The 14,504-nt window shown below is 41.8% G+C and overlaps 1 protein-coding gene across 2 annotated transcripts; it reads left to right on the top strand.

The window, feature by feature from the left end:
* Positions 1-594: 594 nt before the first annotated feature.
* CCNA1 (cyclin A1) lies at positions 595-14,083 on the top strand. Of its 2 annotated transcripts, XM_081083511.1 has the most exons (9): positions 595-974; positions 1,214-1,396; positions 6,340-6,586; positions 9,063-9,187; positions 9,628-9,851; positions 10,888-11,092; positions 12,268-12,381; positions 13,367-13,500; positions 13,825-14,083. In XM_081083511.1, exons 2-9 carry the CDS (start codon positions 1,235-1,237, stop codon positions 13,874-13,876), a joined length of 1,263 nt encoding a protein of 420 aa, XP_080939637.1. In that variant the 5' UTR covers positions 595-974; positions 1,214-1,234; the 3' UTR covers positions 13,877-14,083. The 2 variants fall into 2 exon arrangements, 1 of the variants encoding a protein (XP_080939637.1); XR_013995541.1 differs by having other exon boundaries at positions 596-1,396; positions 13,371-13,500.
* Positions 14,084-14,504: the final 421 nt, after the last annotated feature.

Raw genomic sequence — 14,504 nt, 5'->3', positions numbered from 1 at the left:
CCAGGCGCTGCCCCTGGTACTCAAGAACCCCAAATGACCAGAGACACACCACGCCATGGATTAGGAGGCCCCGACGCAAACTTGGGGCCAAGCCTCTGCTTCTGGGCCTCGCTCTCGAGGAGGTGAAGGTGAGGGCAGGGGCGGTGAGCGAGCCTTGCTCTCGTGTGGGCGCAGTCAGGGCGCCGGCCTGCGCAGCCCCGAGGGCCTGCGTCGCTCTCCCGAGCCAAGGTTCTCAGGAGCGGGACGCGGAAAAGACGTTAGCGGGAGGAGTGGGCGGTTGTGCGGCGGCCGGCTTCACGGAAACAGTCCCTCCCAAAGCCAGAGCCGTCGCGGGGTGGGCCGCTTTCCTTCCTCCCAGGCCCCGGGCGCCGGCCGGCCGGGGCGCAGTGCCCACTGCGACCGCCCACCAGGCGGCCGGGCCGCGCGGAGGAGCCGGAGCCGCTGCCGCAGGCCCCGCCCGGCCTTGAACGCCCAGGGGCAGCGGCCCGGCCTCGGAGCCGGCGGGTGAGCAGGCGGGTGTGGGGCGCGCAGGCCCACAGGCGCCCGCGAGGCCCGGCCGCGCCGCTGATTGGCCGGTCAGCAGCCGCGGCGCGTGGGGGAGGGGGGGGGCGCGGTGGTGATGGCGAAACTAACCAGCGCTGAGCGCCCAGGCCGGCCGGGCGTCCGCCTCTCCGCGGGGATCCTGCTGCCTCTCGCCCCCTCTCCCCACGCCCCGCTCTGGCGGCCCCTCGCTCCCAGGCCCCCAGCGCACTTGCTAGGTGTTGGGGGCACACGTGCCTAAGGCCGGGAAGAGCGAGGCCCGCTGCGGGGCCGGGGAGCGCCCTGCCGGTCACGGGGACGGCCATGTTCTTTCCCGCAGTGCTGTATTCTCGGTCTTTGCCGGCCGGAGCGGCGGGGGATGAGCCTCAGCGGAGAAAGACCCGCCCTTGTTTAGACCCCCAAGAAACGTGGAGCCTTAGTCTCCTGGCTTGGAGGTCTGTCAGGCTGCTCTCTCCTTCCAGGTCTTGGAAGAAAGCCTCAACGGACTCAAGTCGCTGTTTTGGTTCAAAGCAGCTTTGATAGCTTATGCCCCGTGGCTAGCGCCCTTTCAGCCCTAATAATTGCTGGGAAGGTCATCGTTTCAGTGCTGCCCCTTAGAGATTCCCTGCATGCTTGGAGCCCCTGGTGGAAGAGGTTGACTAACTGGCTTGTCTATTTCTCCCTCCTGAGGCAGCAGCCTGTGGACACTGAGGTGATGCATCTCAGCAGCTCCAAGGGCAGAGTAGTCCTGGCTCCAGTGTCCCGAGGTCCTGATGTCCGTCAGACGACGAGAGCTCAGCTTGGCCAGGACCCCCTACAAAGAACAGTGCTAGGGGTGCTAACTGAGAATGGGCAGTTCAGGAAGACCTGTGACCAGGTAATGATGAGAAGCGCTGGGGAAGCTGCTTGTTGAGAAGAGCTCTCCTGTCATGGTGGGAGGTGGGTTTCTCTTGTAGCTTTATTTACAAACTCTCCTTGAGTATTTCAGCCCTGGAATCTGGATTATTGGGACATTGAATATTTTAACATCATCTTATTGGGCCCTTTTTACACCTAGAAATAGTGAATAAGTCCCCCCCCCCCCCCCAAAATCGAGGAAATAGGTCTTGGAACTATTTGGATTAAGTATATGTAAAGTCATTTACATGCTGGCTAAAAGGAAATGTGAATATCCCCAAAGAAACTATAGAACTGGGGTTACTCTAGGTCAGAGTGGTGTGCAGACTGATCTAGACTGTGCCTGAAGCAATCCTGGATAATTTTCACCTTGTTCATTGGAGAGTGTTTAAAATTAGGATTGGATCAGGCTAGACTAGATTATTTCAAAAAGTGATTTAAAAGCAGACATCTCCCCAGTACTGATAAAGTTCAGTTGGCCATTAGATATTGCTTAACTGATTCCTTAGAATTAGATTGAAAACTAATTCAGACATTTAAATACAAAGGAGGGGTTTGGATCCTTAAGAATGGATTTTCAGGTTTAAAAAAAAAAAAGCTTTCCCAAGTCTGTTATTAGACAAAATCCTGATAACAGTGCTTTTTAAAGCCTTTTTGCACATTTGTAGTGGAATAATGCTGGCATTAGTCCAGTGAGGTAGGTAGGCTAGATATCATTTCCATTTTTAAAAAATACATATTTTTATTTATTGCTTTTAAAGAGAGAAAGGGAGGGGGGGGAAATGAGGGAGAAAGAGAAAGAGACATTGATTTGTTCCATTTATTTATACATTCATTTATTGTTTCCTGTGTGTGCCCTGACTGGGCATCAAACACACAACATTGGCATATTAGGATGATGCTCTAACCCACTGAGCTATCAGGCCAGGGCTATCCTTTCCATGTTATAGCTGAAAAAATTTAAGAGGGAAAGAAAGGCCAAGGGTGAGGCAGCGGGAGAAGGTATAGTAGAGGAGACCAGATTAGAAACCTCTCATCTACTGACCTGACCATTCAAGCATTTTTGTGGCATCTTATTAGTCGGAGAAAAATACCCAAAGTGATCTGTTTAAAGCTTTGGAAAAAATTCAGAAGTTGTTTTTAACAAACTTAATTTGTTTAGCAGCGTTTGCTTTTTTAAAATTAAAGTCTAAAACCTGGTTATTATGAATTGGCAGTATGCCTTTGCTGACAGGTCTAACCTCTTACATTGCCTGATACTACCTCTACATTTCCCTGCTTGATTCTTCTACAACCTTCTTAGAAATCTATTTTACATCTCTGCTTCTCTCTTTAATGCTTCACAACCTCCACCTCAGTTAATGGCTTTTATTCTATTTCCCTAAAAATATGAAAGCAACCAGAAGAGAATTTCCATGTGCCATATACTCTGTCATCCAGATCCTGCTACATGACTCACGTTTCTACTCATATGCAAGATGAACCCCTATTTGTATAGTATACCTTACTCTTATTTTTTTCTTCTCGGTTTTCTTTTCTCTACTGGGTCAAACACATAAGCAAATATAATTTTTCCATCTTAAATATCTTTCAACTACAAAGCTCTTTGCAATGCCCGTCTCATTTATAGAAATATTTCTTTAGAGTTTGTTTGTCCCATCCTCCATTAGGATGAGAATTTGGGATGTCAGGTTCACTGTTGTATTCTTGGTGGTTGGAACAGTGCCTAGCCAGGGTAGCATGCTAGTGTTTGTTGAATGAATGCACTCTGTCTCTAGTTCTTCTCTTGTTCACTTTTCACTCAATTTTTAGTCCTTTACACTTAACTGATCATTCTTTATTTCTAGCAATAATTTTATTCTCACTCAGCCGGAGAAGACCACTCTGTCCTGGATTTTCACCTAGCTCATTGGCCACTCCTCAGTATTCTGGTTCTTCCTTATCCTGTGTCTCAAAATTAGAGTGCTCCAGGACTTAGTATTTGATCTGAGTTTGTACCTAGTCCCTTACACTCTTCAAGTCTTTTAACATTAAATGCCATGGCTCATACTTTTTATCTTCTGTCTTGACCTCTCAGCTATGTTGCACGTTCACATTATTCAGCAGCCTACTTGACAGCTCCATTTGGATCCTTGGATCATACAATAGGCACCTCAAATGTGTGCAAAACCAACCCTAGCCCCAACCTACTCTTCCCAAATCTTATCATCTCAATAAATGCGATATCCATCCTTCCTGTTATTCAGCCTAAAAAACTTTGTCATCCTTGACTCTTGTTTTCCTCCTACCTCACATCTATTTTGCTGAAAAAATACAATTGGTTTTACTTTTAAAAGTGTCTAGAATATCTTAATTTCTCATCTTTTACTAATACTGCATTGGTTCAAAATCTTATTGTATCTTACCTGGAATTGGCAAGTTTCACAACTGAGCATCTTACCTTACTTGCTCTCTATACCTCTACATAACCAGGGTGAACCTTTTAAAACATAAATCAGATCATTCTTTGCCCAGAACTCCCCAGTGGCTGCCCATCTCAGAATAGAAGATGATCCTTAAATGGCCTATAGTAAGGCCCTACATAATCTGGCTTCTCTTTTCCTTTCGCTTTCTCTTTTCTCTCATGACCTACATACACTACTGTCTTTCTCACTCTGCCCCATTTGTTTCTTGATGTGCCTCTTAAGACACACTTCAACATCAGGACATGTACCCAGGCTGTTCCCTCTGCCCAGAATACTCTTCCCTTTTTTATCTGTGTAACTTACTCTCTTAGCTTGTTCATATCTTTGTCTAACTTTTATCTTCATAGGGGCTTTCCCTGGCCACATTGTTTAAAATGGCAATGACTCTCTTTTCTCTCTGTTCTTCTTCTCCAAAGCACTTATCATTTGATCTACTATGTCTTTTTCTTATTTGTCTTTCTCCTATCCTCCCAACTAGATATAAACTCCATGAGGGCCGTTCATTTTGAACGTTTGGTTCATTGCTAAATTCTGGGCACCTAGAACAATGTCTGGCACATACTGGATGCTCAGTAAATGTGTAATGAATGTGTATGTCTTGATCCATTTACTATATATATATATATATATATATATATATATATATATATATCACACACACACACACATATATATATATACACGGCAAAAGTCAAACATGGTAATAATTTGGAATTATGATTATCTGGTTATAGTAACTTGTGTTTTTGGTCCTTTATAGTTCTTGTGATTTTACCAGAATTACCATAAAGAATTTTTTTCTTGCCTTGGCCAGGTGGCTCAGTTAGTTGGAGAGTCATCCCGTACACCTAAAAGGTTACAGGTGCTGTTCCTGGTCACAGTACATACCTAGATTGCAGGTTCAATCCTGTAGGGGAGGTAGCTGATTGATGTTTCTTTTTCTCTCTCTCCTCTCTCTCTCTCCCCCTTCCACTTTCTCTCTAAAAATCAATAAATGTATCCTCAAGTGAGGATTAAAAAAAGAATTTTTTTCTTACTAGTGTAGACATAAACTACATAATTAATTTACTAGATGGAAGGGAAAGTATGGAAACACATAATTTGAAAGGAGTCTCAACAGTAAACACCAAGATACTATATAATAAAGAGGTAATATGCAAATTGACCATCATGCCCTCGCACAAGATGGCTGCCCGGGGAGGGCAGTGGTGGGCAATCAGGCCAGCAGGGGAGGGAAGTTGGGGGTGACCAGGCCTGCAGGGGAGGGCAGTTGGGGCAACCAGGTCTGCAGGGGAGGGCAGTTGAGGAGGACCAGGCCTGCAGGGCAGTGCAGTTGGGGGCGACCGGGCCAGTAAGGGAGGGCAGTTGGGTGTGACCGGGCTGGCAGGGGAGGACAGTTGGGGGCAATCGGGCCAGCAGGGAAGCAGTTAGGCATCGATCAGCCAGGTAGGGGAGTGGTTAGGGGGTGATCAGGCTGGCAGGCAGAAGCAGTTAGGGGCAATCAGGCAGGTGAGCAGTTGGGAGCCAGCAGTCCCAGATTGTGAGAGGGATGTCTGACTGCCGGCTTAGGCCTGGGGATCCCATAGGGGGGTCCAGATTGGAGAGGGTGCAGGCTGCGTTGAGGGACGCCCCCTCCCTCCCCCCCGCATGAATTTCATGCACTGGGCCTCTAGTTACTTATAAATGATAAAATGTTAATGCAGTAGCTAGACCTAGCATTTGCATAAATATAACTTAGATTCATAAAGCTTGCCCACCTGCCTTGGTTCAGCTGACCTTCAGGTCATCCAACATGACTCATCTTAATGTGCACTAGTATGTAATGCATCACAGTTGTTCACAGAGGAAACACACACAGTTGTTTCCATCATTAATGTCATAGGAATAAAGAAAAGGGAGAAACGATTGACTGTTAGATTTCTCCATCATGTCATACAAAAAGATTCTATGTTAAGAGAATTTAGTAGTATGTGTTTCTAATATCATATTTCTAATTAACTGGGTATAAAATGGGAACTTTATAGGGGCCTGCTGACTTAAAGTTAACTTTTTAAGGGGGATGACTGTAGGAACTCAGTAACTATGCATCAAAAACTGTGCTGGGTACTTACAAAATCCTGTAATGCTCTATAAGCATGAGAGCCAATTTACAATCCCTCCTCCCCCCTTTCATTTTGAAGAAGAGTTATAGTTTCTTTTTCTATGATTTTTTAATTCCCTTTGATAAATATGTGAGGAAGATGAAAAATTTTAGATAGCTCTTTTACCAAATGTGAAATGTAGAAAGAGATAAGGGAGAAGTCATACTTTGGAAGCTTTATTTTCTGAAATTATATTGCAGAAATAGATATTTCAATTTAATATTCCTCTTATTTTCCCATCCTGCTGGTTTGAGTCACACAGGTTCACATCACCTATTGGTCTTTGGGGTGGCCTTTAACAAAAAATCCTTTTCTAGGGGATCACAACAGTTAGGTGTTTCTCTGGATCAGAAAATGTCTTCCCTCAAGCTGGAAAGAAAGCACTCTCTGACTGTGGGGTCCACATGCCAGCCAAGCAAGGATTTGATATCTACATGGATGAACCTGAGCAAGAGGACAAAAACAGCTGCAGTGGGAAAGAGGGGATGGCATTTGAGGATATGTATGAAGTAGACACTAGCACACTCAAGTCAGACCTTCACTTCCTGCTGGATTTTAGCACAGGTAATTTGACTTACCTACAGTGGATGATAGGTACCCTGTATTCCTAATCACCTGCAGTATTCAATAGCATGTTACTAGCAAGAGAAAACCACGAAGTAATGACTGCCTATAGAGGGTTAGTGGATAGAATGAGGTTTTTTTTTAATTAAATCTTTATTGTTCATATTATTACAGTTATTCCTCTTTTTTCCCCCCATAGCTCCCCTCCACCCGGTTCCCACCGCACCCTCTGCCATTAAACGCCCCCCCCCCCCACTGTCCTCATCCATAGGTATACGATTTTTTCCAGTCTCTTCCCGTACCCCCTGAGAATTGTCAGTCCACTCCCTCTCTATGCCCCTGATTCTATTATATTCACCAGTTTATTCTGTTCATCAGATTATTATATTTTGTTCATAATTTTTATCTTTACCTTTTTCTTCTTCCTCTTCTTAAAGAATACCTTTCAGCATTTCATGTAATACTGGTTTGGTGGTGATGAACTCCTTTAACTTTTCCTTATCTGTGAAGCTCTTTATCTAACCTTCAATTCTGAATGATAGCTTTGCTGGATAAAGTAATCTTGGTTGTAGGTTCTTGGTATTCATAACTTTGAATATTTCTTGCCACTCCCTTCTGGTCTGCATAGTTTCTATTGAGAAATCAGCTGACAATGATATGGGTACTCCCTTGTAGGTAACTGACTGTTTTTCTCTTGCTGCTTTTAAGATTCTCTCTTTGTCTTTTGCCCTTGGCATTTTAATTATGATGTGTCTTGGTGTGGTCCTCTTTGGATTCCTTTTGTTTGGGGTTCTCTGCACTTCCTGGACTTGTAAGTCTATTTCTTTCACCAGGTAGGGGAAGTTTTCTGTCATTATTTCTTCAAATAGGTTTTCAATATCTTGCTCTCTCTCTTCTTCTGGCACCCCCATAATTCGGATGTTGGTGTGCTTGAAGTTGTCCCAGAGGCTCCTTACACTATCTTCATATTTTTGGATTCTTTTTTCTTTTTCCAGTTGGGTGTTTTTTGCGTCTTTGTATTTCAAATCCTTGACTTGATTCCTGTGATCCTCTAGTCTGCTGTTGGATCTCTGTATAATATTCTTTATTTCAGTCAGTGTATGCTTAATTTCTAGTTGGTCCTTTTTCATATCCTCGAGGGTCTCACTAGATTTATTGAGGGTCTCACTAAATTTATCGGTGGTTTCTAGAAAATTCTTGAAAAACCTTATAACTGTGGTTTTGAATTCTATATCCAGTAGTTTGCTTTCCTCCATTTCTGTCATTTGTGACCTGTTTCTTTGTCTCCGCATTTTGGCTGCTTCCTGTGTTGATAGAGTGGCTTTGTGTGTTAGGTGTCCTATAGGGCCCAGTGGCTCAGCCTCCCCAATTACCTGTGGTGGACACTCTTGGTGCACCCCTTTGTGGGCTTTGTGCACAGTCTTGTTGTAGGTAAGCCTTGATTGTTGTAGGTATCACTGGAGGAATTGACCTCCAGGCCAATTGGCTGTGAGAATCAGCTGTGTCTAAGGTGGGAGTACTTCTGTGCTGGAGACACCTTTATGGGGCAAGACTTGCTTCAGTGGGGCTTTGGTGCTCACTGAGTCTGCCCCCTGAGTGTGTCCCTTATGGATCTGAGGAGTTGTAATCTGGATGGTCCCACTCTGACCACTGGGTACACTGGCTCTTGGATCTCTAAGGAGGTGCTAATTTAGCCTCTGCCTGAGGCTACCCAGCAGGAGCTATGGAGAGATCTGCAGATTCCTCTTCTTTGTTTGGGGTTTGGAGGTGCCCAGATGGGTCTCATCTGTGAAGCAATGCAAGCTGCTGTGGGGCCTTGGGCCTTCTTTTGGATGTTCTGGGTCTCTCTGACCCAGCTGCAGTTTGTTAGGTAATTTTAGATTGCAAAGGGCCAGGCCACTCATATGCAAAAGGCTCTGCACACAGCTTGGGTGTGGCAGGGTCTCAGGGAATCAACAGGGCAGAGCAAACAGCTATGGCTGATCCTCAGTCCTACTCTAAAAGGCCCTGGGTCTCAGTGTCCCGGTAATCTCTGCAAGCTTCTCTGAGAGAAAGCTGCCCTCGAGTTCTGCCCGATGCCAGACAGTCCAGTTTCTCCCCGTATGTGTCTGGGTCCCCAGAGACTCGCCCAGACCTGGAGTTCAGAGCAGTTGGGAACTTGAGACTCCCTCCCGATTGAAAAAGACAACCACCTCCTCAGTTGCCAGCCCTTTCTGCGTGCACCTCCGTACTTCTGCACTTTACTTCTGCACCTCCTCTGAGTCTCAGTGTGCTTTTCTCTTTCTTTCTAGTTGTAGAATTTCCACTCAGCCAGCCTTCCTGTGGTCTGGATGATGTCCATTTTGTCTTTTAGTTGTATTTTTGAAGTTGTTGTGGGAGGCAGCAATTTTGGGTGTTTACCTATGCCGCCCTCTTGGTTTCTCTAGAGTGAGTTTTTAAATTAAATGTCTTACCTAATAATGTTGAATCCCTGCAGTTTCCCCTATGCTGGTAGAGTCATCTCTTCATGCTCAGTCTGAAGATGCATCAGATTTTGGTACAGACATGATAAATGTGACTGAATATGCTGAAGAAATTCATCAGTACCTTAGAGAAGCTGAAGTAAGTTTTCCCAAATTCTACTTCAATTGCCAGCACCCAAAGCACTTAATATTAAGATAGTTATAAACTCTTGGCCATAACCATTAATGAATGGCATTCTTATGACATCTAAATATAAGAATATCTATTAAAAATAATAGTTGTGAGGTGAGTAGCAATTACTTGGACTATTCCTCTTTGACACAAATGGTTTATATATTAAGCATTTCACTCTTAGAATAGTCCATGTTGCCATTTCCCTCCCTCTGTTATTTGTTACCTAATTGCATTACAGAACCAGAATTTCACACTTTCTTTTGTGTCATAGTAAAGGTTTATTTGTGTTTTGATCAGTTTCCTTCTAACCTTTGCTCATGAGATTTTTAAAATAGCAGCCATACTGTGGCATGATCTTTACGATACAGCAAGTATTTAAATATCAAAACTCTTTCCCCAAACAGATACGATACAGGCCCAAAGCCCACTACCTAAGGAAACAACCAGACATCACAGAAGGCATGCGAAGGATTCTGGTGGACTGGCTGGTTGAGGTTGGAGAAGAATATAAGCTTCGAGCTGAGACTCTCTACTTGGCTGTCAACTTCCTGGATAGGTTTCTTTCGTGCATGTCTGTTTTGAGAGGGAAATTGCAGCTTGTAGGTACAGCAGCTATTCTTCTGGCTTCGTAAGTGTTCTTCAGCTTAAATAATGTGAAACTACAGTCTGTCAAAACACATGACTTATTCTTCATTTATTGAAGAAATCCAGTACTTAAAATTTATTCATGCCTTTTTTTGATAAAATACCATCATTTTTATAGTATTTACTGAGAAACTGAACCTTACCACATGTTCACTCTTCAATGCAGATGCTTATAATACAGTTTCATGACCAAAGCAGCCATCAGCTCAAATTCAGGATGCAATTTAACTATTTTGTGGTGTAGTCTTTGGCTGTATTCTAGTATAAGTAAAAGTCCTACTTAAGGAAATTTTCGTTATATGGAAGTCATCTTCATGATCTGTTAAATGATCCATAATACCACAGTTTATGTGGATACAGTGAATAAATTATTCACTGTTCCTGTTACTATCAATCATTGATAATAATATCTAATTATGTGTAAAAGAGCTGCCTTTAATTAAGTGACCTATTGGTGAGTAGTAGTTTTCCTTTCTATTCTTCTAGTCTCAGATATTCTAGTTATTAATGCCTAAAAACTTGCCAAAATTTCCCTACAAAAGGAAAATAAAAGCAAAGAATTGATAGCAGTGAAACTGTATCATTATCATTCTCTTGGATATATAGCATCATTTGCTAATTCAATAGAGAAAGCTAAACATAATGTTTTTAAAAATCTAAGACTTAAGGAGTTTTTTTCTACTATGTGTTCAACATAACATTCTTTCCCACAAGAAGATTTTAATTAAGAGGAGTTTACATGTATGTCTGTCATTCAGAATCTTTCAGTATATCAGAGGCCAAAACTAAAATTCTTATTGGAAATTGTTTCTCTTACTACCTAGCAGTTAGTACAACATATCTTTGTAATATTCATGTTCTTGTTCTGGAAACAAATTCCTAGTATCTTCACAGTCCTATACCATTTAGTGATTTTTTTTAAGTCTGCAAGGGTCATATGAGAGGCAGGGTTTTGATAGCACAGGAAGGAGAGCCACAGGTTCCAAGCATTATTTCCAAAGATTCTTTACCTTTCATAGGAAATATGAAGAAATATACCCACCTGAAGTAGATGAGTTTGTCTATATAACTGATGATACTTACACAAAACGACAACTGTTAAGAATGGAACACCTACTCCTGAAAGTCCTAGCTTTTGATCTGACAGTGCCAACTACCAATCAGTTTCTCCTTCAGTACCTAAGGAGACAAGGAGTGTGCAGCATAACTGAGAACCTAGCCAAGGTATGCCATGTGACTGCCAAGAATGTTGGTGCCAAATTGGGTAAAAAGTAGCCTTTCCAATCATCCTTTAGTTCTTCTTTCCTTTTTAGTTTGTGGTTGTTTGTTTTGTTTTTGTTTGTTTTTTGTCATGGTCTCAGAAAAACTTTTAGCAATGGAAGAGTGCTAATTTTAAGAACCCAACTTTGGGTTAGGAGACATTACTGTTGATCATGTTTGGTAGGCATGGGTTGTCTAATGACTCAACTCTTAAAGAAACTTAAGCTTGGGAACTATTCCCGTGTTAGATACAGACCACATGAAAGCAGTATTCTTAGGTGTACAGAATAGGAACAAAGTAAACGTGATTTGATTTGACTCTAATCTCCTCCAAACATATTAAGTAATGAAGCATTATTTAGTTATTTGGAGTAAAGAACTTAGTTGAAGGCACTAAAGTACATATTGGTTTGGAAAACTTGGTTTCCAACCACTATGATTTAGTATATCTGGTATTTATGTGCTATGCGAACAGTGATAAGAAAATCTATGTAAATTTCCAAATATGTTTCTTCTAATCTGATAGATTCCCACTGGTTCTACCTCTGAACTGCATGATTTTGCCTGATATAAATAGCTTTAATATGTTCATAGTTTGCCTTTGGCTTAAGTCTATAGTCCTACTCCAGTGGCCAGAGCAATGCTACTTTATCTGACCAACATAAACCTATACTACTAGTATAACATAAGTAACCCATCACATATACTGTGTGTATTGAAATTTATTACAACATAAATATTATTCTGTTTGTGGACAGGCCTGGTAGTTATTAACCTAGTGAATAATTTGAATAAAAATAAGACACAATTGTTTCCTCTGACATTTTTTTTTTTGAGAGAGAGAGAGAGAGAAAGAGAGAGAGAGGGAGGAAGGGAGAGGAAGGGAGAGAGAGAGAGAATAAGGTGGAGAGAAGAAGAAACATCAGCTGCCTCCTGCAGGCCCCCTACCAGGGATTGAGACCACAACTTGGGCATATGCCCTGACCGCATGAATGGAACTGGCAACCTCTTGGTTCACAGGATGACGTCCGACCAACTGAGCCACACCAGCCCAGGGCAATTCCCCTGACATTTTAAACTTTACTTGTAACTTTAGTCGAATTCCTAATTCCAATGAGCTTTTTCTTTCTTGTTTTTAGTATGTAGCAGAACTGAGTCTACTTGAAGCTGACCCATTCTTGAAATATCTTCCTTCATTGATAGCTGCAGCAGCTTATTGCCTGGCAAACTATACTGTGAACAGGCATTTCTGGGTAAGATTCTAATTACTTTTTTAAATTCAAGGCCTCTCTAAAATTTGTTCAGTAACTCTTTTTTAAAAAATATGTTTTATTGATTTTTTACAGAGAGGGAGAGGGATAGAGAGTTAGAAATATCGATGAGAGAGAAACATCGATCAGCTGCCTCCTGCACACTCCCTACTGGGGATGTGCCCAAAACCAAGGTACATGCCCTTGACCGGAATCGAACCTGGGACCCTTGAGTCCGCAGGCTGATGCTCTATCCACTGAGCCAAACCAGTTAGGGCCATTCAGTAACTCTTAAGGTTTAGAATAGGCTGGCCTCTTACGAGTCTTGCCAGCAGACTATAACAGCCTTTGTTTGTGGCTTTGACTCAATGGCTTTGCTTTATGGAGACTAGAGATTGCAGGAAGTCAAGAAGATAGTGTTGACATGCTCATTTAACAGAAGCAGGCTTGGAAACCTCAATCTCTGCTCTCATGCAAGGAAGACCCTTGTAGTGTAAGCATTGACCACTTCAAGAAAAGTTGTTGACTTTTCCCCTAAAAGTTGTTCACAACCTGGGTCCAATTAAGATGGTCAGAAGGTTGGATTATGCTTTCAAGGGAACAGGGAATTTAATGTTGCCTCTTGGCCCAAGAAGGTGGTAAGATTGGAAATGGGCACTAGGTTTAATTCTGAAGGCTCACTTGTGTGCTGAAAGAAGTGAGGTGTCTACTTTTATTTTGTCTTTTTTTCTGTGTTTGGCTAAGAAACTTTTATATTCAATATAAATAGGGAGTTTAGTTAAGTACATTATAAATGTACAATATGAGCAAATTTAGAACTCTGGTTATTTCTAATATTTTTGCCTAAAGTCTCTAAAGAAGGATTATGTTGTCTTTTGAAATAAATATGAATACCAAGTGATTAATTTCCTTTGTTTCACAGCTTTATCTTCAGATTTCTCATATCTTAAAACATTATATGATGCACTTTTTCTTTTGTCTTGATTAGCCAGAAACCCTTGCTGCATTTACAGGATATTCATTAAGTGAAATTGTGCCTTGCCTGAGTGAGCTACATAAAGCATGCCTTGATATACCCCATCGACCTCAGCAAGCAATTAGGGAGAAGTACAAGACTTCAAAGTAAGTTCCTGAAATTTTCTTATCTAGACTTACTCTTTAAAGCTTCAATAAGTTATAGTAATGAACAAACTATATACCTGGTGCTAGACTGGAAAAACAATGTTGCATGTTAAATTAAGAAAATCAGTTGAAAACAAACAAAAGAAAACAAGCAAAAAAGAAAATCTGTTCAGAGAGATATAGATTTATAATTAGCTTGTAGTATATAGATTCAGCTAGCTTCCTTCCTTTCTGCTAAAACTACTAGAAAGTTTTCTGTGGCCTGAGATTTTACAAAACTGAAGTCTTTGCCTTGTGCTGAACTTGCTTTGGGTCTCATTTCAGGTACATGCATGTGTCTCTCATGGAACCACCTGCAGTTCTTCCTCTGCAATAAGTTTCAGAACTGAAGCACTTTCAGAACTTAACGTCCATATCAACAAGATTGGTCCTCATTTTTATAGGTTTCTGCAGGTTGAATCATCTAGTGTTGGTACAATATAGATGACATATTTTAAAAAATATGAATGTATTTAGGTTCTCTTAGATTTAGTAGTTTGTAAAATACTCTAACATTTTGAAAGAATAAACAACTTGCCTTATGGCCACGTGTCAGGTGTCAGGTTTATTTACTAATTATCGTGGCTGACACACTTGCCTGAATTTTAGATGAGAGTATTAAAAATGTCATCTCAATTTTAAGAATTCTTCTAAGTTGGTTTTACTAGTAAAAATTTGGCATGTGTTAGAAAAAGCAAATTTTACCATAGGATGGGACTTCAGAATAATTAAACTAACCTTTTATGTTTATATCTTAGGAGATGCCCATGATAAAGTCTGCTCTTGCTCACATTATTCATGATTCTACATTTCACCTCACTACATACTTATCTATGGCTCCTGCCAACAACAGTTAAGTGCTGTATAAGATGGGGAACATTCAAAAAGTAAACAAGCACTTAATTTTCTTTTAAAGATTAGAAGGATAATCAAGAGTAGACTAGGCCTTAAAGGAAGGTGTTGCT

This window comes from Myotis nattereri, assembly GCF_964212035.1.
Source record: "Myotis nattereri genome assembly, chromosome: 2".
Taxonomy (NCBI): domain Eukaryota; kingdom Metazoa; phylum Chordata; class Mammalia; order Chiroptera; family Vespertilionidae; genus Myotis; species Myotis nattereri.
Note: the sequence above shows the minus strand (reverse complement) of the source record. Positions and strands in the feature narration are given on the sequence as shown.

Bases quoted from the DNA above. Each gene is read 5' to 3' on its own strand.
- CCNA1 (XM_081083511.1), top strand. From the start codon at position 1,235: ATGCATCTCAGCAGCTCCAAGGGCAGAGTAGTCCTGGCTCCAGTGTCC. The intron at 9,188-9,627 runs GTAAGTTTTCCC...TTCCCCAAACAG, and splicing joins AGTACCTTAGAGAAGCTGAA to ATACGATACAGGCCCAAAGC. The intron at 11,093-12,267 runs GTATGCCATGTG...TCTTGTTTTTAG, and splicing joins TAACTGAGAACCTAGCCAAG to TATGTAGCAGAACTGAGTCT.